The sequence below is a fragment of the Vipera ursinii genome, assembly GCF_947247035.1.
Source record: "Vipera ursinii genome assembly, chromosome: 1".
Classification (NCBI taxonomy): domain Eukaryota; kingdom Metazoa; phylum Chordata; class Lepidosauria; order Squamata; family Viperidae; genus Vipera; species Vipera ursinii.
The window spans coordinates 3552886-3575606 of NC_139512.1; the positions used below are offsets into that span (position 1 = coordinate 3552886).

Sequence of the window (22721 nt, forward strand, 5' to 3'; positions counted from 1 at the left end):
GAAAAAAAAAGATCCCATGAATTTCCCACCTTCTACTAGTTTGAGAATTGTATTCAATATCCAAGATGAGAAGGCAAAAAAAAGGGAACTCAAAGAATCCAGAGTTGATACAATTTCTTTTGAATTTGTAACTTCAGGCACATCAAGCTGGGCACAGCTTCTCCATCTCCACCCACCTTAATCAAATGAAAGAAAAACCTTTCCCTTATTGATGAGAAATCAAATCTACCCTCCAGGTCTAATGGGTGAACGGAGAAGAGACCTTGCAGATCAACAGAGATGATGCCTGCAACAGATGACTAAGACCCATCATGCCTTTCTGTGCCTGTCTGGTCCACTTCCAGCCCAGGTGTCCAAGATAATTCAAAAATGCAAACCTCTTTCCCCCCCATAGCTTCAAACATCTTCTCCAGCTGGACACGCAACTGCTGTATGTTGTTCATCAGGATACAAGGCTGGAACAGAAGAAACACACATACACAAACACATTTAAAGGCAGGTCAATCTCTGATCAACAAACATATGAACATTGTGGTTGAGATGGACATCAATTGTGGTATGAAATGGAGCAACTCTTGCCCTGGAGGAGCAGGACCAGATTCAAGTTAGATTTCTGGAGGAATTTCCTGATGGTAAGAATTATCCAGCAATAGAATAATCTATCCTGTGAAGTGATATGTTCCCTTTGCTGAAGGTCTTCAAACTGAGGCTGACATTTGACAAACTGACATCTGATGTTAGCAGATCCTGCATCAAAGAGAGCTTAGGGTAAATTACATCCAAGGTTCTCATCCAGCTCTGTGATTCTAGCATCTTCCAGTTTCAGGGGCAATCTTGGTTAAGTCCCCTCACTTCTGTTAAACCAATATTGTTGGTCAACCCCCCTCAGTTCTATTAAACCAATACTAAGGGCAACTGCAATATAGGAAAGGGTAAAACTCTAAAACAATAAAGCAATCTCTCTGAAGCTGGTATTCATTTCCAGCAAAGAAAGCTGGAAAAGCCAATTATCTCCATTAATGTTCACCTCCTATACAACTCTAACTTCAGTGAAACTTCTAAATAACTTTTAGCCAGCATCTACTTCTGTGCAATTTCTATACATGTTTTATACTCTGTTCTAGTTCCTGCATATCTGCCCTCCAGATATTTGCATTGGAGGTTCAAATTCCATAACAATGAATCTTCATACCTCAGGACCACCTAACCCCAAAGGGGCAGTATGGTGCAAATAGAGGGTTAAGGATTTATTCGATGCCCCTCTATGTTTGGCTCTATATACTGTCCTTCTATTTTTCTTCTATGGCATTCATAAACAAAACACATATTGTTGGATTCTCATCCTGTCAGGATACAATTAGCTGTGCACTAAGCTTTCTTCCACTCTTATACTGCAGTGTTTCTCAACCTTAGCAATTTTAAGATGTGTGGACTTCACTTCCCAGAATTACTCAGCCAACATGGGAGTTGAAGTCCATACATCTTATAATTACCAAGGCTGAGAAACTTTGCTATACTATAGTTTCTGTTAGAGTTATAAACCTGCTGCACTAATCATTGCTCAGGGTTGATTCTCACTCTTAGGAACATTCACAGATGGACATGCAGAACCTCCAACATTTGAAGGCTATGAAGAGATGTCTTCAGTCATTAAGCTAAACCTACAAAGCTCCTTCAACTTTTCTTGGTTTCCAAACTCTCTACTTTTCTGTTCACCTCCCTCTAATCGCAGTGTGGTTTTGTCAACGTCCTTCTCACAATGTAGCATCCAGAACTGAATGTAGCATTGCACTTCACCAGAGTGCAATGATTTGAATACTACATTTCTTTTGGTGCCATCTGAGATGATAACCGTGCTCATTTTCTAATATATACAGGATATGAAAATGGATTCCATTTTAATGCTGGCAATTTATGACATCATTTTATAGCCAAAGAGATGTTTTTGGTGCTGACAGGTGTCCTGCCAATGATATGGTCCACTTCCTTTAGCAACAGTAAGATGGATGGCATATAAATTTGATAAATAGATAAAAATAAATAAGTAAAGTCTCCACGCCATCCCCATCCTGGAGCCCATCGGGTTCCTTGGGATCCCTGGTTCTGCAGGAAGATTTCAAAAGAAAAAGCATTTCAGAAACTGAAGGCATAAATGCAATACATCACCACTTTTTCCTTCTCCTTGGCGCAGTAGGAAGCAAAGCCTTTAGAGATGATCTCAGCATACTGCAGCAAGACATTGCTAATGGTCTGAAAGGCAAAGTCAATAAGAAAGAGAAGGAGAATTTGAGCAGACATTGTGATCAAATTGTGGCTTTGCATGGGCTGGATCACAATTTTCAGCATTCTTCAGCCAGCAAATCCTGACTTGATAGATACGTAGTTCACATGGTCAGTATCCCCTTTTGAACAGTAATTATAAAGATACTTCCAGGCAGACCACAAAAGCAGGACTGAAGATAAGGACACTCTCAGAGGTATATAAGAGTTCTATATTATCTATTGTACTTAATATCTAGAAAATGGTCTATTGCAGACAATTGAAGGGTATTTCTATGGCATACCCAAGATCCATCTACATCAGCCTTGATGTAGATGGATCCAAGGTATGATGGGCTGCAGTTCCATTCCCCAGCCACAATCCTTCTCTGGATTCCCCTAGGAACTAAGCGGCCGTCTTCATAACTCTCTTGAGTCAAATAGACTGAGATTGTCCTTCTATAACTGTGGAAACATTCTAGGAAAAGGTGGAACAATAGGGTCAGGTCCAAAAGTGTTTTGACCTACCTTGTAATTGCTTTTAGTTCAAAAAGATTCCCTGGCTGGTCAACATCTCTGAGAGTTTTTCCTTGCTATTGTTGGCAAGGCAGAAATCAGAAGGATAAATCAGTAGTGACCATAGGAGGGAACTGCTCCTTACCTTGGCAAACCTCCTCATGTAATGGCCTACAATCTGTGGATCAGGGCACTCCAGCTTCTTGATAATCTCAAAGCTTTGGTTCAGCTGGGAGAAGACATCAACCACAGAACAGGAGAAGAGGGCATGCTCTGAAGTTTGTTGGAACTGGAAGAAGACCCAAGAAGATTGAATGAGAAGCTAACTTCTATCAACTGAGTTAAAACATTTATCTTGCTAAACTCATTCTTGCCTATTGAAATGGAATTCTAGTGAATTACCAGATATTTATAAGAGAATAATATTTTGCAAAGTTGTTGTGTGGATAAATGTTTGACACACTAGTTGTTATGTCACACTGGTTCTTTCTTAAATATGTCTCCCTCAAAAACTGCCACAAAGAGTTGTTTTCTAACATAATTCATTTCTGAGGCTACTTTATTAATATTGTTGTTGTTATATCATCATCATCATATTTTATTCATTAGATATGAACCTCAGTCAACTGAACATTCAAATTGACTGGCGCTGATGGTTGACACGGGTTGCTGCCAGCATCCTAGATATCAACCAGGTACCTCCTTAAAACGTAAGATGTTCCAAGTAGCACAGTTTTTTGTAGCATTGCTCGAGTTATTGTAGGAAGCTGCAGTTTCTTGATGTGTTTTGCAAAGTTTTTGAACATAGTTCCCAGTGCCCTGATGACAATGGGTATCACTGATGTTGTTGTTGTTGTTATTATTATTATTATTATTATCCTGGTGAAACCACATGCAAATCTTCAGACTGGTACATTACCCCATCTTTCTTGTCTCGTTCTAATGCTCCATGCAAGAAATCTCGTGACACTTCCTCGTTCTCATCCAGCCATTGGATAACAAAAGGTTCAAACCATCTAGAGAAACAAATGAAAAAAAAAGTGTAAGGTTGAAATCAAGAAAATCTATCTTGGCCAACTCAAGAGAATTTGAAAATAGTGATGGGTAAGAATTTAGTTAAAATTTTTCATCAAAACTTACCAAGCTCTGCAAATCTAATTAAAAACAGGATGAAAATAATTCAGGGTTTTTTTCCCCTTTAATGAATTAGGGAAAGGTTTTTTAAAAAGTAAGTTCTTTTGAAATTCTCTACCTAACATATTCCTTAACTGGATTTAGGAGTATAAAATCTCTTAGTACAGTTTCTGAAGAATTCTAAAGAAACTGGTATAAATTTTCTAAAAATTAGAAAGGGGTGATCTCTGGATTTTTTCTCCTAAAATATTAGAGTTAGAAGAGGCAGTTGAGATGATGAGGTCTAGCCCCTTGCTTAACGCAGAAATCCAAATGAATACATCCTGAGAGTTAGCTGACCAGCTTCTGCTTGATCACAATTGTTCAGTCTTAAGAAAAGAACATTGTTGTGAAGATCAGTGGATGATGGGAGATAAAAGAGAACCAAATAAATAATTGGAATAATTTGAAGTGGGGCCACTGAATGGCTTGGTCTGGAGAAATGGGTATAACCTGGAAAAGGCAGAACAGGTGAAGCCTGTCCTGAGATGCTCACAGGTATGGTTCTTACCCTTTAGCAGATGGGTTCTGTTCAACACTACAAAAGTCAACTCAATATTCTTTTGCAATGATAATGTACTTGGAAAATTTCTGAGCCTCCCAAACTACATGGAGGTAGATATTTAAAATTCAGGAAGGTCAGAAATTTTTGAAGCTGGTTTATGGTAAGTAAGGCCAAGGTTTAAGCGTGAGGAAACAACAAAGGGACTTACGCTGGGTATTCAGGAACCCGGCTGGTGAAGGAAGGAAGATCTGTGACATATTCATTGTACAACCATTTCACCTTAAAGTGCAGGTTCATATAGTCAGCACTCTTGCATAGCCGATGTTTGTCATGCTCTACATAGTAATAGAAGAGAATGAAAGAGAAAGAGATGATTCTTGCAGGGTCTGAGTTAACCAGGCAAAATTATCCAGAGATAAAACAAGATCCAAAAGTAGGTTGGATCTTGTTTTAAGTTAAGTTTAAGATCAAGTTAGCCAGGCAGAATTATCCAGAAATAAAATAAGATCCAAAAGCAAACCGTGGGAAGAGATAGAAAAAAAGTGGGCATGGATGGGGAATGCACATAGCAATGGCCCAGGATGGAAATGAGGTAAGGGTTTAAACCTGTGAATGAATTGAAAGGTGGATGGTCTCCTCTGAAAATGTTTTTATGCGGGTGTATTGTTTGGCACAATTCCAGTTTGTCCACAAAGATCAGAAACTCAAGGGAATCATTGATGAAGGGAAAAGACACATGAGAAATCAATTTCTCTCTAAGAATGAGCAGTGCATCCTCTTCTTAAGACCCCAAGGAGGTTCACCTTCCATTGCATACTTCATGTCCTGAGCAAAAAGGTTCCACATAACCTCTGCGCTGATCTTTCCAACATTCAGCTCTTGAGGGAATCTGTTAAGAATTCAAAGGCAGAACTTCACTTTTCTGTCAGCATGAAAAATACACTAAGATACTGATTCCTGCTAAAGACAGGGAACTTAATGATTCATGCATTTTCTTTCCCCTCTTTTGAGCATTCTCGGTATGTACTCACTGGTTGAGGCAAGGTGTGTATGAGTTCTTATCTTCTTCAATGATTGATACTATCAAGGTTATAAGTTTGGACCAAAAGTCTAGATTCTTGATGCTGGGACCCTGTTCCTCTGGTGACACTTCACTCTTCTTGGACTAGGATGATTGGATGGGAAGGAAGAACGAAGGAAAAATACACATCAGTTTAGCAAACTCATCTTTATGTCCCCTTGTAGAAACTAGAAGATCAAGGAGAGATGAAAATTGAGTAGGGCATCATTGGATTACAGGCCTTCCTCAAAGTGATGTTTTTCATCACTTCTCCAGTCCCTATATTTCCCAGCAACATGGCCAAAGACATCTATGATAGAGTGCCAGTCCACTCACAGGATCAGTTTGGTATTCACGACTATAGAGTTCATGGCAGTTGTTGAAGATGTATTCATAGGTTGAGTTGAGGCAGGCCTTCACACAATCCTTCACCACCTGACTGGCTCGTGGTGGACTCTGGAGCTCTTGGACCTGCATAAAACAGCGATAAGAAGGGTGCCAATTATTAGAAGCCATAAACTAATATAGTGCTTACTTTAAGAAGCATCAAACGAAAAGAGCCGTAAAGGATGATTGGAAAATAAGTCTTAAAAGGAGAGACTGAGGAAATTGGTTAAGTTTAAAAAGGTAAAGGTTCCCCCACACATGCGTGCTAGTCGTTTCCAACTCTAGGGGCCGGTGCTCATCTCTGTTTCAAAGCCGAAGAGCCAGTGCTTGTCCGAGGATGTCTCTGTGGTCATGTGGCCGGCATGACTAGACACCAAAGGTGCACGGAACACTGTTACCTTCCCACCGTAGTGGTCCCTATTTTTCTACTTGCATTTTTTACGTGCTTTCGAACTGCTAGATTGGCAGAAGCTGGGACAAGTAACAGGCGCTCACTCGGTTACGCGGCACTTGGGATTCGACCCGCCAAACTGCTGACCTTCTGATCGACAAGCTCAGTGTCCTAACCCACTGAGCCACCGCGTCCCTTTGCTTATGTTTAGCCCAGAGGAAAAAACATGTGAGGGGGATATGAAATATCTGAAAGAGCATCGCCCAGAAACAGATCAAGACTTGTTAACTTTCAACTCAGTGTGTAGGATGCACAATACAGAAAAGCAAATTTTACTTAAATGTGAAGAAAAGCTTTTTAGAATTAAGAACAGTTTGGCAAGGAACAGCTTTTCTAGAGAGGTGGTAGGCTCCCTTCCATTGGATTTTTAAAACAGAAAGTGAATAGTCACCCCATCCAATTCTACAGTCCTATTATTTTAATTACCAACAACACCTCTTGACCCAACAGGCTTATTCTTTGTAAAGCTTTTATTTTTCTGAATCACTCTCTGGATTGAGACCAGAGTCAGAGAGATCTGAATTTGGTTGGGCTGTTTCTGGAGCTTTGAAACAATGGAATGGGCTATTCTTACACAACTCTAAACCAGATCACATCACACAACAAGCAGTACCAGAAATTAAAGAAGCACAAAATGACATTTCCTTCCATCTTTTCAGGATTTGAGTGGGTGGGTGGGTGGGAATTAGAGATTTACCTTCATCCGAAAGAAAGTGATGCTGGTCAAGAGGTCCACTGTTGATTTAAGGTCCTGAAGTCTTTCAGGACTGCTGGCAGGGAAATTATTCTGAGAAATAGGAGAAATTGCAGCAATCATTTGATATTTCTTCATTCATCTGTCAACTTACACACTCCCTACTACTGCCTTTAATCTGCTTGTATAAACCTTTCTAGCTCCTTTATGGACTACTTTCTGGCAATACAATTGTTCTTAACAAGACAATTCTGTATATATCAACAGAAAATAAGAATAAAAAAACATTTGGTTTTCATTGTAACAGAAATTACTAGTGTTGGAGGTGTTTAAATTGTTGGAGGTAAAAGACCTCCTCATATATACTTGTGAGTTTCATTCACTATCAAATCAATGAGAAATTCCCCAGCCCCATATACGTGACATGCTTAAAATGCTACTGTAAAAAACCTTCAGAGCAAATTGAATTGACCCTGGGTAGCAACAGGAGAACGCATCTGTCAGGATTCTTTCATTTCTTCCTCTTCTTGGATTGTTTTGTGCTTGAGTTTAGGTTTTAGAATTTTTTTTATTTCACGTTTATTATTTTTTATAAATACCTCAAGGTGGCAAATATTCCTAATACCCCTTCCTCCTCCTATTTTTCCCACAACAACAATCCTACTGTATGAGGTGACTTGGCCTGAGAATGTAACTGGCCCAAAGTCACTCAGCTGGCTTTCATACTTAAAGAGGAACTAGAACTCACAGTCCCTGGTTTCTAGTGCCTTCACCACTAGACTAAACTTGATCTCTCACCTTGTCACGAAGATCATTTTCTGTACTTTCTGCAAATGCCCTGCATAGCATGGATTATCTTTCAATCCATCTCTCTCTCTGCTAGTCTTTGCCTGCCATACCAGATTGGGCAATCCATCAGTGAAGAGGTATGACTTGGTGGGTCCTAGGAAGTGTGCCTCCTCTGTCAAGACCCCTGTTTTGTGGAACAGCTTCCCCTCTGAGATATGGACAGCTTTGACTTCTGGAAGGCCATAAAGACCTGGTGATTCCTCCTGGCACTGAGGCCATGAAGTTAGCAGAATAAAGAATAACACACCTCTGATGCGTATGTGGGTCTGCTTTTTAGATTGTTATTGAAATTTGAGTGGGGCATTTCAACTAGATTTTTCTTTAATGGAATTGTGAGTTTGGTTTTGATTTATCTTTCTCCACCACCCAGTGTGCCTTTGGAGATAGGCAGATGTATAAACACATTGAATGAATGAATGAATGAATGAATGAATGAATGAATGAATGAATGAACGAACGAACCAACCAACCAACCAACCAACCAACCAACCAACCAACCAACCAACCAACCAGCCAACCAGAAAAGCGGGAGCAAGTTTAATGTTCTGACACTGTGCTCCTTGTTATGTACATAAACAAAAGAGGACTAAAAACTCGCTTCTTTTCATACAACAATGACAGATGAAAATTCAACAAGCCGGCCTTTCATTATCTCAAAGAATCTGCCTGTTTCCTGTTCTAAGCAAATGCCTCTCCTTACCCGATACATTGAGAGATCGATCCTCAGGGAATTGTGTAGCTGGTCCAGCAGTTTGACAAACCGTTCTTTCTGCAAAAAGAGAGAGCCCCAAAAGCAGGTAAATCAAGTTAAAATAGCGAGACTTTGAACCCCCTCCCTCCGTGCCCCACCGTTGGTTTTGACCTTGTTCAGGCTTTGTCAAGTTAATATAATCAAGATTAAGAAGTCATTCTTGCACTTTAGGGCAGGGAATTGGTTGAGTGATGCAAAGCTAAAAGACACCTATAAATAATCTTATTTGGCCTATCTTCTTTTGAACATTGTTTGGAAGAATCCTACCACCTCCCACACTTCCCTCCAAATTGCCCTTACCATCTTCTTTTCATGAGGAGCACTACAGATTGAGACACAATTACAGTTTTGTTGCAGACTTACAGAGAAAAAGTAAGATGTCCACATTTTAGAGTAAATGGCAATCCACTGGAAATCCCAGTTCTCTCTTTATGGAATCCTGGTTTAGCTGCTTATGCCTTGATCCAAGAAATTGGATCTGTGAACTTGGCAAAACCTATGCATCGGATCTGCTTTCATCAGAGAACAAACCCACTTAACTATCTGACCTTAAAGATGCTGTTATAAATGCCCACTGCTACAGTAATAAGCTCCAGAACTTTGTTCTGGTTTTTGCAGAGAGAAAAAGGGAAATCAGATTTGATTCTTTAATCCAGGGATGGGTAAACTGTAGCCCCAAATTTCTTCTTTGCTGATATCTGGGACTGTAAGAAAGATTGCCCACTCTGGTCCTAATTTCCTATACCTAATTAGGTTGGTTCAACCTATTGGGGTGTATCAAGCAAGATTTCCTGATTAAGATGCTTCTGCCATCATTACTACCGCAGTTCCCAAAGATTCTTGAGCAAAGCAGAGGAGACAAGGGACTTAGCATTGGTGCAACATTGCATGCAAAGAGCAAAACAGTCCTTTAGAAAATAACCACCCCTTAGGTCACCCCAGTCTTTCCCAATCCAGTTACATAGGCTAACTCCCATCCTTTTAACTGCATTTCCCTGCCCCTCTTTTACAATTCCATCTCTTGCTTTCTAAGACCTAGTCCTGGCTGATGTTCTGTTTCTTAATAGCACTGAGCATGCACAACCACACATGGTATGAAATATTTGCCAAATTGCCAGGCTGATATCAAACAAACTCCTTCCTGGCTACCAGGCTTCAGTCACGCTTGCTATTCTTTTTAACAAGGCACAGTGATATTAAGAAACCAGACTTATGGTCGCCATTACGACAAGCAAGACTCATGTGGAGAAAAAAGTGTATGTCAGAATTGTGTTGTAAGTGTAGATGCTAACGATTTTTGTATCAGGGATCTTTGTCAGTGGAATTTCAGCCATGTACTGTCATTTTTTTACCCAACTCTTCAGTGTAACGTCTGTGATAATTTATCATTCTTTCCATGGCTAAGAATGGCAGATATTTATATGGAAACATCCTCTATTTTCCTTTATTCATGCCTCCATCCTCAATGTTGCCATTGCCTCTGTTGTGTCTTTTTAGGCTTGACTTTCTCAGGATTGAAAGCTATTTTTTTATTCTTGATCCTATCTCAAGATAGCATTGATTCACTTCCATGGGAGAAAAGAAACTTCAAAATCAGAGGAGTACATTTGACACTACAGTGATAATGGAGGAAAGTGGGGTAATCCAGGATCTAAGAAAAATAAATCTAGTATCCCTCCTGATGTTACAGTTGCATAGAAGTGAACAGGCATGGTTGACAATTTAGCCCTGGCTTATAAAACTGCACTATCTGAAGTCAGTATAAGGCATGAACTGGAAGTGTTTTTCATGTTTATGGGGGGTTTAAATTCTCAGGGGCCTTGTCTACCTGACAAGCAAAAAGGCAGAATATAAACTGTGAAAACAAATAATATGTCTTCTCTGTATTGATGAAACAAGGGCAGATTGAGTGATCAGAGGTTTTATAGCAAAAGTTTCTCCCTAGAGTTATATCAATTTACCATCATAAATATGTTCTACAAGCTGCTCTATGTTAAATGTAGGAAAATGTGCTTCCTTCGATTTATAATGCTCTTCAGCTACAATTTGATTTTAGTCTTGATTTGAATAATGGTTTGTTATATCTTTAGGTGGGGTTTTCATTTCATCTATAGTTATGCTTGTGTTTGTGTTAATTGATAAAATATTATAGGGAAAACAATTTTGATGAAACTGCATTTTCCTGCAGAAATGTTATTTTTAGCTATGTTTCTCTGCTACAGATTTATTTTCTTACTATTCAATAAAACACATTGACAAGCTACTGGGGAAAACCTAAATGCAAGAATTCAGGTAGTCCTCACTTAACAGTCAAGATAGAATTATAAAAAGTCTTTGTGGTCATTAAATGGATCACCACGTGATCTAATGTGATTTTATGATCATTTTTAACCACCATTATAAAGTGAGCTGCTGCAGTCATTACATGAATTATGTGATCGTTACATGAATCCATTCTCCCAAATGGGGATATTTTTTTATCAGAAACTGGCAAAAGCATTGCAAATCATTTTCATTTGAGCGTTGAATGCTACAACTGGTCGTAAGTACAAGCAGGCTGCGAAGCACTCAAAATGCAATCACATAACTGTGGGAATGTGGGACAGCACTTGTAACTTTAAGGATGAGTCATAAGTAACTTTTTGGGAGTTGGTTACAATGAACAGAACAGAATAGAAAGGAATATTCTTTAGTGACCAAGTGCAATAGGACACATAAGTACAGTATAAGAAGTGGAAAGAGGGGCACATAACTAAGGCAGAATATCAGCAAATAGCCTGTGCCTGCAAAGATGAAGTGAGGGAAGCTAAGGCTCAAAATGAACTAAGGCTTGCGACCAAAGTTAAAAATAACAAAAAAGCTTCTTTCAACATATAAAAAACAAGAAAAAAGTTAAAGAAATGATTGGTCCATTAGTGGGGGAAAGTGGCAAGAAGGTGACAAGCAAAAGGGAGAAAGCAGAACTATTTAACTTGATTTTTGCATCTGTCCAACCTACCAAAACCAGTGCCATAAAAAACAGAATAGAAACACAAGTTAAGATAGGGAAAAAAATGGTAAGTGAACACCTGTCCAGCCTAGACGAGTTCAAATCACCAGGACCAGATGGATTACACCCAAGGTTCTCAAGGAACTGGCAGATGTGATCTCAGAACCACTGAGCTATATTTTTCAAAGATCCTGGAGCACTGGGGAACTACCAGAGGACTGGAAGAGAGCTGATGTAGTTCCCATCTTCAAAAAAAAGGGAAAATAGATAGAAAATAGATCCAGGAAACTACAGACCTATCAGCCTGACCTCAATACCTGGGAAGATTCTGGAAAAGATAATCAAACAACAAATCAGCGAACAGCTTGATACAAACAAAGTCATCACTAAAGGTCAATATGGGTTTGTCAAAAACAGATCATGCCAGACAAATCTTATTGCATTCTTAGACCAAGTGACAAAATTAGTGGACCAGAGGAATGCTGTAGATATAATTTACTTGGACTTCAGTAAGGCATTTGATAAAGTAGATCACAACCTACTACTTGATAAGATAGAAAAATGTGGGTTAGATAGCATCACCACCAGATGGATTTGTAGCTGGCTGATAGGCCGTACTCAGCATGTGGTCCTCAATGGAACTGCATCTACATGGAAGGAAGCATGTAGTGGGGAGCCCCAGGGCTCTGTTCTGGGCCCAGTGCTCTTTAACATCTTCATCAACTATTTGGATGAGAGGATAGATGGGGAACTCATCAAATTTGCAGACGACACCAAGCTGGCAGGAATAGCCAATACTTCAGAAGATAGGCTTAAAATACAGGAGGATCTGGACAGACTCAAACACTGGGCGCTATCTAACAAAATGCATTTCAATGGTGAAAAAAGTAAGGTTCTACATTTAGGCAGGAAAAATCAAATGCACAGGTATAGTATAGGTGGTACCTTGCTCAATAGTAGTAACTGTGAGAGGGATCTCGGAGTCCTAGTAGACAATCACCTCAATATGAGCCAGCAGTGTGCTGCAGCTGCCAAAAAAGCCAACACAGTGCTAGGCTGCATTAACAGAGGGATAGAATCAAGATCAAGTGAAGTACTAATACCACTTTACAATGCTTTGGTAAGGCCACATCTGGAATACTGCATCCAGTTTTGGTCACCACGATGTAAAAAAGATGTTGAGACTCTAGAAAGGGTACAGAGAAGAGCAACAAAGATGATTGGGGGACTGGAGGCTAAAACATATAGGGAATGGTTGCTGGAATTGGGTATATGTAGTTTAACAAAGAGAAGGGTGAGGGGTGACATGATAGCAGTGTTCCAATATCTCAGGGGCTGCCCCAAAGAAGAGGGAGTCAAGCTATTCTCCAAAGCACCTGAAAGCAGGACAAGAAGCAACGGATGGAAACTAGTCAAGGAGAGAAGCAACCTAGAACTAAGGAGAAACTTCCTGACAGTTAGAACAATTAACCAGTGGAACAACCTGCCTCCAGAAGTGGTGAATGCTCCAACACTGGGAGTTTTTAAGAAGAGACTGGACAGCCATTTGCCTGAAATGGTATAGGGTTTCCTGCCTGAGCAGGGGGTTGGACTTGATGACCTCCAAGGTCCCTTCCAACTACTTCTTCTTCTTCTTCTTCTTCTTCTTCTTCTTCTTCTTCTTCTTATTATTATTATTATTATTATTATTATTATTATTATTATTATTATTACAACAAAGTAATATAATCGTAAGCAGGGCTTTTTTTCTCATAGAACGCTCAGAACGTAGTTCCGGCACCTTTTTTGGATGGAACCTTGTAGGGTAGGCAAGGCATGTCTATGACGTGTGAGTTCCGGCACCTTTTTCTTTTACAAAAAAAGCACTGATCATAAGATACTAATTGGAGAAGGTAGTAGAGGAGAAGGATAATAATAATACAGCCCCACCACATGGAGAAATATCTTTAGACATAAGACAGTGCTGTGGGAATTAGGTGTTCAACAGAGCGACGGTGCAAAGGAAAAAACTATCTTTGTGTCTAGTTGTTTTGGCATGCAGTGTCCTGTAGCGGCATCCCAAGGGGAAGAGTTGAAACAGTTTATGTACAGGATGAGAGGGGTCCGTAGATATTTTCTGAGCCCTCTTTCTGAGCTATGCAGTATACAGATCCTCAATGGAAAGAAGGCTGGTTGCAATTGTTTTTTTTTCTGCAGGCCTAACTATCCGTTGAAGTCTGTACCTGTCCTGTTTGACTGCTGTGCCAAACCAGACAGCTACAGAAGTACAGTGTGCAACCAGTTGTTAATTGAGGACTACCTGTACAATGGCTGCATGATAAATCATTTTATGTAATGTTTGATTTGATACATAAGTACACTGTGGAGAATCAGTACAGTATAAGAGAAAAATAATCTTGATTCAACGGCGGGGTTTTCTGGCACGGTTTAAAATTATTTTTGTGTATGTGGAACAATTGCATCTGGATTTATTTTATGTGTTATTTTACTTACGAAAATGATGAGGCTTAAATATATCACCTCAGATATACATATGTGTCCTGCAGTGACAAAAACTTAAAGAAACTGAAACCTGAAGTAAATTATCCATGAAATTAGGACTGTAAAAAACAAAAGTCAGAGTAACAGACTCTTTCAGGTATTAATTTCATTCAACAACTGACCAAAACATTTAAATGTACCAAAATAATAGCAATAATAATCAATACTTTTGCACCAGCTAAAGAACTGGCAGCTGTGATTTCGTGCTGTAGTGTATATAATAATATTTTCTAATTGCCTTTTTAAAGCAAAGATGTGGGAAGAAATTCAAATAGAGAGCATTTCAAAAGCATCTCAGCTGTTAACGTTTTTCACTGGTTCAGAAACTGGCTCGGCTCAGCTTTTTAAATGAATCTGTTCCTTACTAGGCCTAGTGCTGGAAAATATGGTCTAGCCCAGGGGTAGGCAACCTCGGCTCTTTTATGACTCATGGACAACTCCCAGAATTCCTGAATCAGCATACTGACTCAGGAATTCTGGGAGTTGAAGTCCATGAGTCATAAAAGAGCCGAGGTTGCCTACCCCGGGTCTAGCCAATGTCAAAAGAAGCAGGGATATCTGCAGAGGGGTAAAAAAAAAAAGTCAAGATGGCAGCCCTGCCCTTGCAGCTGAAACCCAGCTCCTTTTTTACATGCATCACAACCGCCATCATCACTTTTTTTGGAATTCCCTGCAGCGGACACGCTGATACACTAAATCAATCATTTCATTTCAATGCGCTTGGGAAACTCCTCTTGGATGAAATAATTAAGGAATTTTAAGGGAATCAGAATTGCTTTCGGAATATCTGACGTGATGTCTTTACCCCATCTATAAATTGTTTTTTTTAGCGTTGTAAAGAATGTCTTTTGTGCATAGTGATGGTCTTGAGTGTGTCTGCTACAATCTCCATTGAAAAATATATAGCGACTTTCCTAAAGTCTCCTAACTGGCTCCTTATACTTGCTTCACAGCTATCCCAAACTCCCTCTCACCTCCCCCCCCACCTGGTCTCTGCAATCATGCATTTCTGGTTCTCCCCTTCCAAGTCGTTCCCACCCCCTCCGCCCCCTCCTTCCCTCCCTCCTTCCTCCCCCAACCCTGTCCTGCCTCTTCCTCTAGCCCTAAGGCACAAGAGACAACAAGAAGCAATCCTTGCAAAAAAAAAGAGCACAGATGCGCATCCGGCAAACATAGGCTCCGTAGCACGCCTTAGCACCGGCCACGGCACACAGAGGGTTAAAGCGACACAGTCTGGTTTTTTGGGGGGGAGGGAAACACCCAATTTTTAGGCTCTCTGAGAGGAAAAAAAGAAGAAAGAAACAAGATTTGTACACAACCTAACATTTGCTTTATCAAAACAATACGACTTTTTGCAGCGGTGACTCAGACACATAAACGGAAAGAGGCCCAACACAGACCTTAACCAGAGGACAAAACTGGCTAGATAAAGAAGCACATCCAGAGGCTTGTTAAGACACATCTCTGTCACGATGGATGCAAAGAGGTCGGGTTCCCTTTCTTCCCACTCCATCCAAAATGTGCAGACTTTGTAGTTTGGGCTCGATTAGTCCATAATGCTCTAGTTTCAAGTTCAATGACGGAAACTGTTGATTTAGAGCAGGCGTCTCCAAACTTGGCAACTTGAAGGCTTGTGGACTTTAACTCCCAGAATTCCCCAGCTAGCATGGCTGGCTGAGGAATTCTGGGAATTGAAATCCACAAGTCTTGAAGTTACCAAGTTTGGAGACCCCTCAATTCAGGGAGCCTGACGAGGTCGGACGAAGCCATGAAGTTAGAAGTCACTGGCTTCAAACGGTGTGTGAACAAGCCTCTGTTAGCCGACTTTTTAAAAGGGCACAAGAGAGAGAAGATACATTTCAGAAACGCTGTTAAGGTTAAAAAAAACACATAATGGCCTTTGTCATCTGAAAGAGACCACAGTTCAAGGTCACTTCCCCCAGGGCAAACATGTAAGGACCTCACTGGATAAATAATACACTCCTCCCCCCCACACAAACCAGAACCTACAAGTAGAGGGCCTAGTTGGGATCCTCATCTTCTGAAGCAGGACTTCATATGCAGAGTGGAAATCTGCACCCCTTTTGAGGGAAAGTTTACTCTCAGCTGCTCTGCTTTATAAAGGCTTTCTAGTTTTCAGATTACAAAGGTATATTACATCAAAGCTATGTACCCGTAATCAAAGAATACGTGCTGGAGATGACATGAGCTTGGCTTCACCGGACAACTGATGCCTCTTCTGATTGGCAGACGCTTCCCAAGAGCTCAGCCAAAAAGATGTCTTTGCAAAGACTTGGGAGATGTGAAGCACTTAAGCCTCATGACCCAGTGGGTTAATAGAGAGGCAGCCATCTTGTCCAAGGCTGCAGCAGACATTGTGCATGTGTCTGTATTGCTTTGCTCACATTATGTAGTTGTGGGGCCACAGTGTTCCATTGAATGGGCAGTAAGCAAACTCAACGAGTAAACCAAGAGTTGAGTGGACCAGCTTCACCCTACGCCTTCTAACCTAGCCTCCAGTCTGTAGAATTTGTGGAAGCTGCTCTTGTTACCCACACTAAAGTCAGATTCAGCCGCTATTCCATCTAGCTTCAGTGAGGGAGGGTCCTGATCTTCAACAGAAGAATGTTTCAGTGTAGGTTTGCTTCCAAGGGGGTCCTTTCAGGATGCCCTTGGATTTATGCCTCTGAATGTGGATCCTGAAGAACCACAACAGTCACCCCAAACAGATGCATAATCCTTGTTGTGGCTGGAGGTGACCTTGATAAACAGCCAAATCTTGGGAGAAAGAGATGATGAACCCAAGTGAGTCTGGATGGCCATGTGCTGCCTGGAGAGTGTCACCACTTTCCAGATTATGAATCCAGGGTGACGACTGAGAGGCAGAAGCAGAAAGCCCCACCTCCAGTTTTCACAGAGAGCTTCTTCTCCCACTAGTTTGCTTTCTTTGAGAAGTCAAATACCATTTGTTCCACTACCCCTGCCTACTGAATAGGGAATGAGGCAGGGGAAGAGGTGCAAAGAGATGTAGAAGTATGGTTTGGAGGCTTTCCCTTAAAAAAAAAAGAGATGGGCCACTTGAGAGTCAGACGCAGCCCCCGGCATCCCATCTGCTTAACTGAGATTTAGGGGCATTTTATAGAGGGGAATGGGAAGACAAGGGCTCCTATGCCCACTTTTAAAACTTTCTTAAGGTCCTGAGGTCAAGCAGAAGAACGGTGGAAGATTTTCAGCCCCAGCCCTTCTCAGGGCATCATTATCATCATCTGATCTTTGTTAATAAAACAAAGATGATCCCCCTCACCCCTTCAAAAATCATGTTGGCAGCCGTGATGGTACAATCAAATCTGCCTGTTTGTGAGGTTTTTTTAAAAAAAAAAACCTTTTCATTGGGAAACTCCATTCCTATTCTATATTGGAATTTCAATTTTTGACAAATCTTTGCTTTTCTATGAGGGATAGAAGATAGCAAGGACAGGATCCTTCATGGTTTAATTCTCCAGTTCATGACCCCACATTTTCCCATACCTAACCAGGCCCTGGAAGTCCTTCACTTATTAGGTGGCTATTTGCTAGTCTTTATAGTATTTCCAGACATCACTATTTTAGGGAAGTTACCCACAGAAACTAGCCTATGGGGAGCTAAACTCCAAGAACAGTATGGTTGCTCTGAGGGAAGTGATCTCCAAAATGGCCTTGCTTTTTAAATATTTTAATTTGGGGGAGCTCAGCTGGATCTCCTTCAGACAACATCCTGTCACCATTTGAAAGCCTTCCTGGTTTAGTAGGTGCTTTGTACATCTGTATATAAAAACAGAAGGGCTCTCAGGACTGTGCAGATCACCATTCTTAAAAAAAATCAATAAAGTCTTCTCAAACCCCAAGTTTTCATTATCAGAATATGAAGTATGAATGGTTGCAAACCCTACTGTTAACCTCTAGAAATTATGATTACTTCTTTCATCATGGAACACAAGGAGGCACGCAGAGAGATGTCTAGGCAATCTACCATCTGGCCTTCAGTGGAGTTCAGACATGCTTAGCTACAGCTAGGTGACTCCAAATCTTGCTGGCTTAAGAGCTTTCCAGGGGAGACCAAAGGCTGATCTAGGCCAGGACTGCCTCTTAGGGTTCCATCCAGGTGTTTCTGGAAAGCTTAACATCGGCATTACTAGACTGATTGTTATTTTGACTTTCCAGTCTATGTGTGTAATGAGCTGTGAGAATAACCTCGAAAAGAACCAAAGGCAAGACAACAGCCAGATAAGAGAAATCTGAGTCCAAATACACTTAGGAATGGGAAAGTGTCCCAGAATTTACCTCACTACTTTACAATTGCATTCTCTCTAGGATAAAGGTGGAGAGGGGGGCACATTCAGAGTTGCAAGATTCTGTTAATGTAGCTGTATAATAAAGATAATTTTAGTATTTGTACTTTGGAGTCCAGGCCTGCTCTTCTCTTGAAGGGCTGACATCAATCTTGTAACTCTGAATAGCTCTTCCTCGTGTTTCTCAAAGTTACTCTCACAACCCATTATAATGCTATGTCCTGGAATATGCTGGTGGCCTTTCATCCACATAGTGACCAGGTCTGGCATGGTTAGTGTTTTAAGATCAGTAAAACTGGGCCAGCTAGGAGGATCCAAGTTCAGATTTTGTTCTCATTCCCAAAGCTTCCTAATATTCAGTCACTCTATTGACTTTACAGTCCAGCCTGCCTTTCAGGAATCTTATAGGGATAATATGGGAGAATGAAGCACATGTGCTACTTTTTGCATCTTGGACAGTGGACAAGTTAAATAAATTGTTTGGAAAGAAAGGGAAGAGAGGAGAGGAAAGGACATTTGAGGAAAGGAGAGGGGAGGGAGGGAGGGAGGAAGGAAGGAAGGAAGGAAGGAAGGAAGGAAGGAAGGAAGGAAGGAAGGAAGGAAGGAAGGAAGGAAGGAAGGAAGGAAAGCTGCCCTAATTATTTGGAAGTCTAGAACCATTAAACCAGGAAGCTTTGACCTGGTTTCAGGTTGTGACCACTGCTATGGGAGGACTCTAGGAAAAAGGCACCTCAGGATTGACTATATTTTTCTAGTAATCCCTCCTCTGCCAATTGTTTTCCCTATTAAACCCAGCCCTGTTTGAATTTGTTCTTGCTCACATTGAATCATAGTTTACCAACCTCTGGGTTGACTTATGTAGGTTGGGCAAACATGTTCTCTCTTTCCATTGGAGAGATATGTGCAGTATAAATACCACCACCAACCCCTGGTACATCAAATGATTCCCTAGAAATCATTTGATAAGGCTGTGAGGGTCCCCCCCCCACGCACACACACAAAATTTCTTCTGGGGTTGAGTGAGTGGCTGCACACAAAGGATCAGGTGTCCTTTTTCACCAGGCCTCCCCCTCTGTCATCATGCAACCCCCCCCCCCCAGGAAAAAAGCAGAGAGTAAAAGTAAGGAATGAGTGTTCTACGCACCATCGGACTTACCCCGAAATTGGAAGCGGCAAAACGGTCAGAGGCAGAGACATTGGTGGAGGCAGTAGTGTGTGCATAATAAGCATTAATGTTGGCCAATAAAGTACTCATTACAGCAGGCACCCCTGGGCACATGTATTTTGAGGAAAGGCAGGCAAAGTGCCTGCAACATGGAAACAGAGAACAGGTAGTTTGTAAGCCAGGGAACAGTTTGGGATTGGTGGACACATACGGTATTTTAAGGAAATTTTGAGCTCACTGTTATAGAATTTTGTCACAGAATAATTATTACTGTGCATTTAACCTTTTGAGGTAAGCCAGGTCAGGAAACAGATATGACAAAGACTACTGGAACTTTATTTTTATTGTTATAGCATATAAAATCAGAATCCTGGAAGCTAACCGTATTTTCATTTCCCTCCCCATTGTACCAAAGAGATCCAAGATGCAGTGAAGATTCTTTCTAACATGACTTTCCAGGCCTAAGCTTAATTTATATTTCACTAACTGCCACATTCCTTCTCCAAAGTCACCTCCGTAGTTCTCTGCACTGGACTTACAGCCAATGCTGGTGTTGCTGTCTTTACATCTTTCTATTGTCTTTCTGCTCACAATTTTTGACCTTCAAGATCCCTGTGGAGGAGGGATGGGCAACTATGGCACCTTTACGACCTGTGGACTTCAACTCCCAGAATTTCTGAGCCAGCATGGCTCAAGAATTCTGGGAGTTGAAGTCCACAGGTCGTAAAGGTGCCATAGCTGCCCACCACCCTTGCTGTAGAAGAATATCCAGCTAAACTGCAACCTGAGATTCTTTAATGAATATGCTTGGTCAACATGCCCAAGTAATGATTCTCTATGTATATGAATTTTATCAACATTTTTAAAACAGGAAGGATGCAGATGCATTGCCTTTGAATCGCTGGAATTCTGATTTTCTGGAGATCCAAGATAAATATACAGTCTGTCCTGAATTACAGATACTCACGTCATAGCCTGATAGATGGACTCCACTCCATATCTCATAGCAAACTCATCCACAATCTCCTGGGCAGTTTCGTCAAAATATACTTTCCAAGCATCGTCCCCCTTTGCATCTGGGATTTTGACAACACCATTGTTTTGGATATCCGTCACAAAATGGAATAGGTTCTAAAAGCCATTTAGAGAAGGAATAAAATTAAATCAGAAGACTCACATGACTGAGGTGGTCGAGAAAGGAGAGTGGTTTGCATTTGAGGTCAATAGAACACTGCTATTTTTTTTAAAAAAAGTTTTTTATTAGTTTATCAAAATATTAAATACAAAGAAAAATGAAAATAAAGGGAAAGTAGGGAAGGAAAAAGAGAAGAGGAAAAAGTGTAGGAGAAAAGGGAGAAAAGAATGAAAATCATTGACCTCTGTTTCTTTTTATCAGAATTGAATAAGATAATAACATATAGCCTCATTTTTTTTAACTTTTGCATAATAATACATAGTAGCCACTTTTATAACAACAAACTTATCTAACCAGCAAAACCCAAAGTCAAAGTTTCATTTTTCCCAGCTCAAGTACAAAGTCCAGAAGTGGTTTCCAAGTGGAAACAAAGTTAGCTGTATTCTTTTCTTTGATTATGGCAGTCAGTTGAGCCCCCTCTGCTAATTCCAACAGTTTTTCCAGCCAGTCATCCTCTGTGGGAATTAAAGTATTAACTTTAACTAATGTTGATATTATCTTGAGAAAAACTCAGCAAAACCATTGTGCTTAGATGTGTTAAAACTAGGCATCATATCTATAAGTAGACCTGCTTTTCTTTAGAACAGAAATCATGTTTTATGGAATGAGAGGCAGTGTTTTTTTTTAGCAAACACTTGTCAGGCTCTTTGGCAACTACTTAAAATGGAATGACTTGCCTTCAGAAGTTATGGGTGCTCCATCACTGGAACTTTTTAAGAAAAGATGAGACAGCCATTTGTCCAGAATAGTATAGTATGCTTGACCAGGGGATTGGACTAGAACAGGGGTCCCCAATACCCAGACCACTACTGAGCCATGGCCCATTCAGAACTGGGTCACGCAAGCAGCAGGTGAGCGTGCGTAGATATGCAGGTCAACTAGTATGAGCTGCAGACACTTGCTCTGGAAGTCCGACTTCTGTGAGTGGCGGGCGCATGTGCCTGCCACTCTCACAAATGGAGCTGTGCGTGCTCACATGTGCCTGCCTATGCCTCACACAGAAGCTTCCCTTCTCCCCCCCTCCCGTGCCAGGCCATCAAGCCAGAAAGGTTGGGGACCGCTGGACTAGAAGACCTCCAAGGTCCTTCTAATTCCATGTTTTTTTTCCAACAGCCTTCCTGTAATCCTCTGAGGAGGCAGGTCAATTGACTGTCAGTAGGGAGTTTGCAGCTGGCTGCTTTTTTGCTTATTTATTGATTCAGTTTATATAGCTGCCCATTTCACTCCAGTTGACTCTTATATTATGATCTCATGAACCTTTGTCAGTCTGGGAACCAACCATTACATGCCCAGTTCTATAAAAGGATGAGATGGTTTCATGCACTTCCCAGTATATTTGCATATAGGGCTGGGACCCATGCACCATACCACAAAAAGTAACCTCTGAATTGTTATGTGACTTTTTACGCACTTCATGAAGGCAGGTGTACTGCACATGGTAAGGTGCCACTTTCTCCTCTCCTTTGATCTCCACACTAATGTGCAGTCGGATAGCTCCGGATACAGCTGACTTATCTGTTCGCTTATCTGAAACAAGTATGGGATGGGGAGAGAAGAAAGGCAAAATAAATACCGTAAATAAATTTGGTGTTACAGTTATTTCCAGGATTGATGAGGGAAAGGGATATTTTTAAAAATGAGGTCTCTATGAATATCCCAGAATAAGCAAGAATATAAGGTGAATCCAGCTAATTGAGACAATACAGTCTGATGCCTTTAAAAGGCCTACAGTATAAAAGTAGGAATACCAGCAGTAGCTTCCCCTCCCTTGTAGATTTTAGGCAAAGATAAAGGTTCTCCTGCACATGCATGCTAGTCGTTTCCAACTCTAGGGGCTGGTGCTCATCTCCGTTTCAAA

General features: G+C 40.8%; 1 protein-coding gene across 1 annotated transcript in view; it reads right to left on the bottom strand.

Moving 5' to 3' along the window:
• Positions 1-22721, bottom strand: part of UNC13A (unc-13 homolog A) — a gene marked incomplete at both ends in the record, with an annotated part of 128940 nt that overhangs the window by 27998 nt on the left and 78221 nt on the right. The window contains 13 exons of the mRNA XM_083349459.1: positions 378-455; positions 2167-2250; positions 2921-3064; positions 3695-3791; positions 4662-4788; positions 5257-5342; positions 5485-5618; positions 5850-5984; positions 7049-7138; positions 8595-8663; positions 19660-19810; positions 20636-20799; positions 22275-22390. Of these exons, the coding sequence (XP_083205585.1) occupies positions 378-455; positions 2167-2250; positions 2921-3064; positions 3695-3791; positions 4662-4788; positions 5257-5342; positions 5485-5618; positions 5850-5984; positions 7049-7138; positions 8595-8663; positions 19660-19810; positions 20636-20799; positions 22275-22390 (1475 nt within the window). The remainder of the gene's footprint in view (positions 1-377; positions 456-2166; positions 2251-2920; positions 3065-3694; positions 3792-4661; positions 4789-5256; positions 5343-5484; positions 5619-5849; positions 5985-7048; positions 7139-8594; positions 8664-19659; positions 19811-20635; positions 20800-22274; positions 22391-22721) is intronic.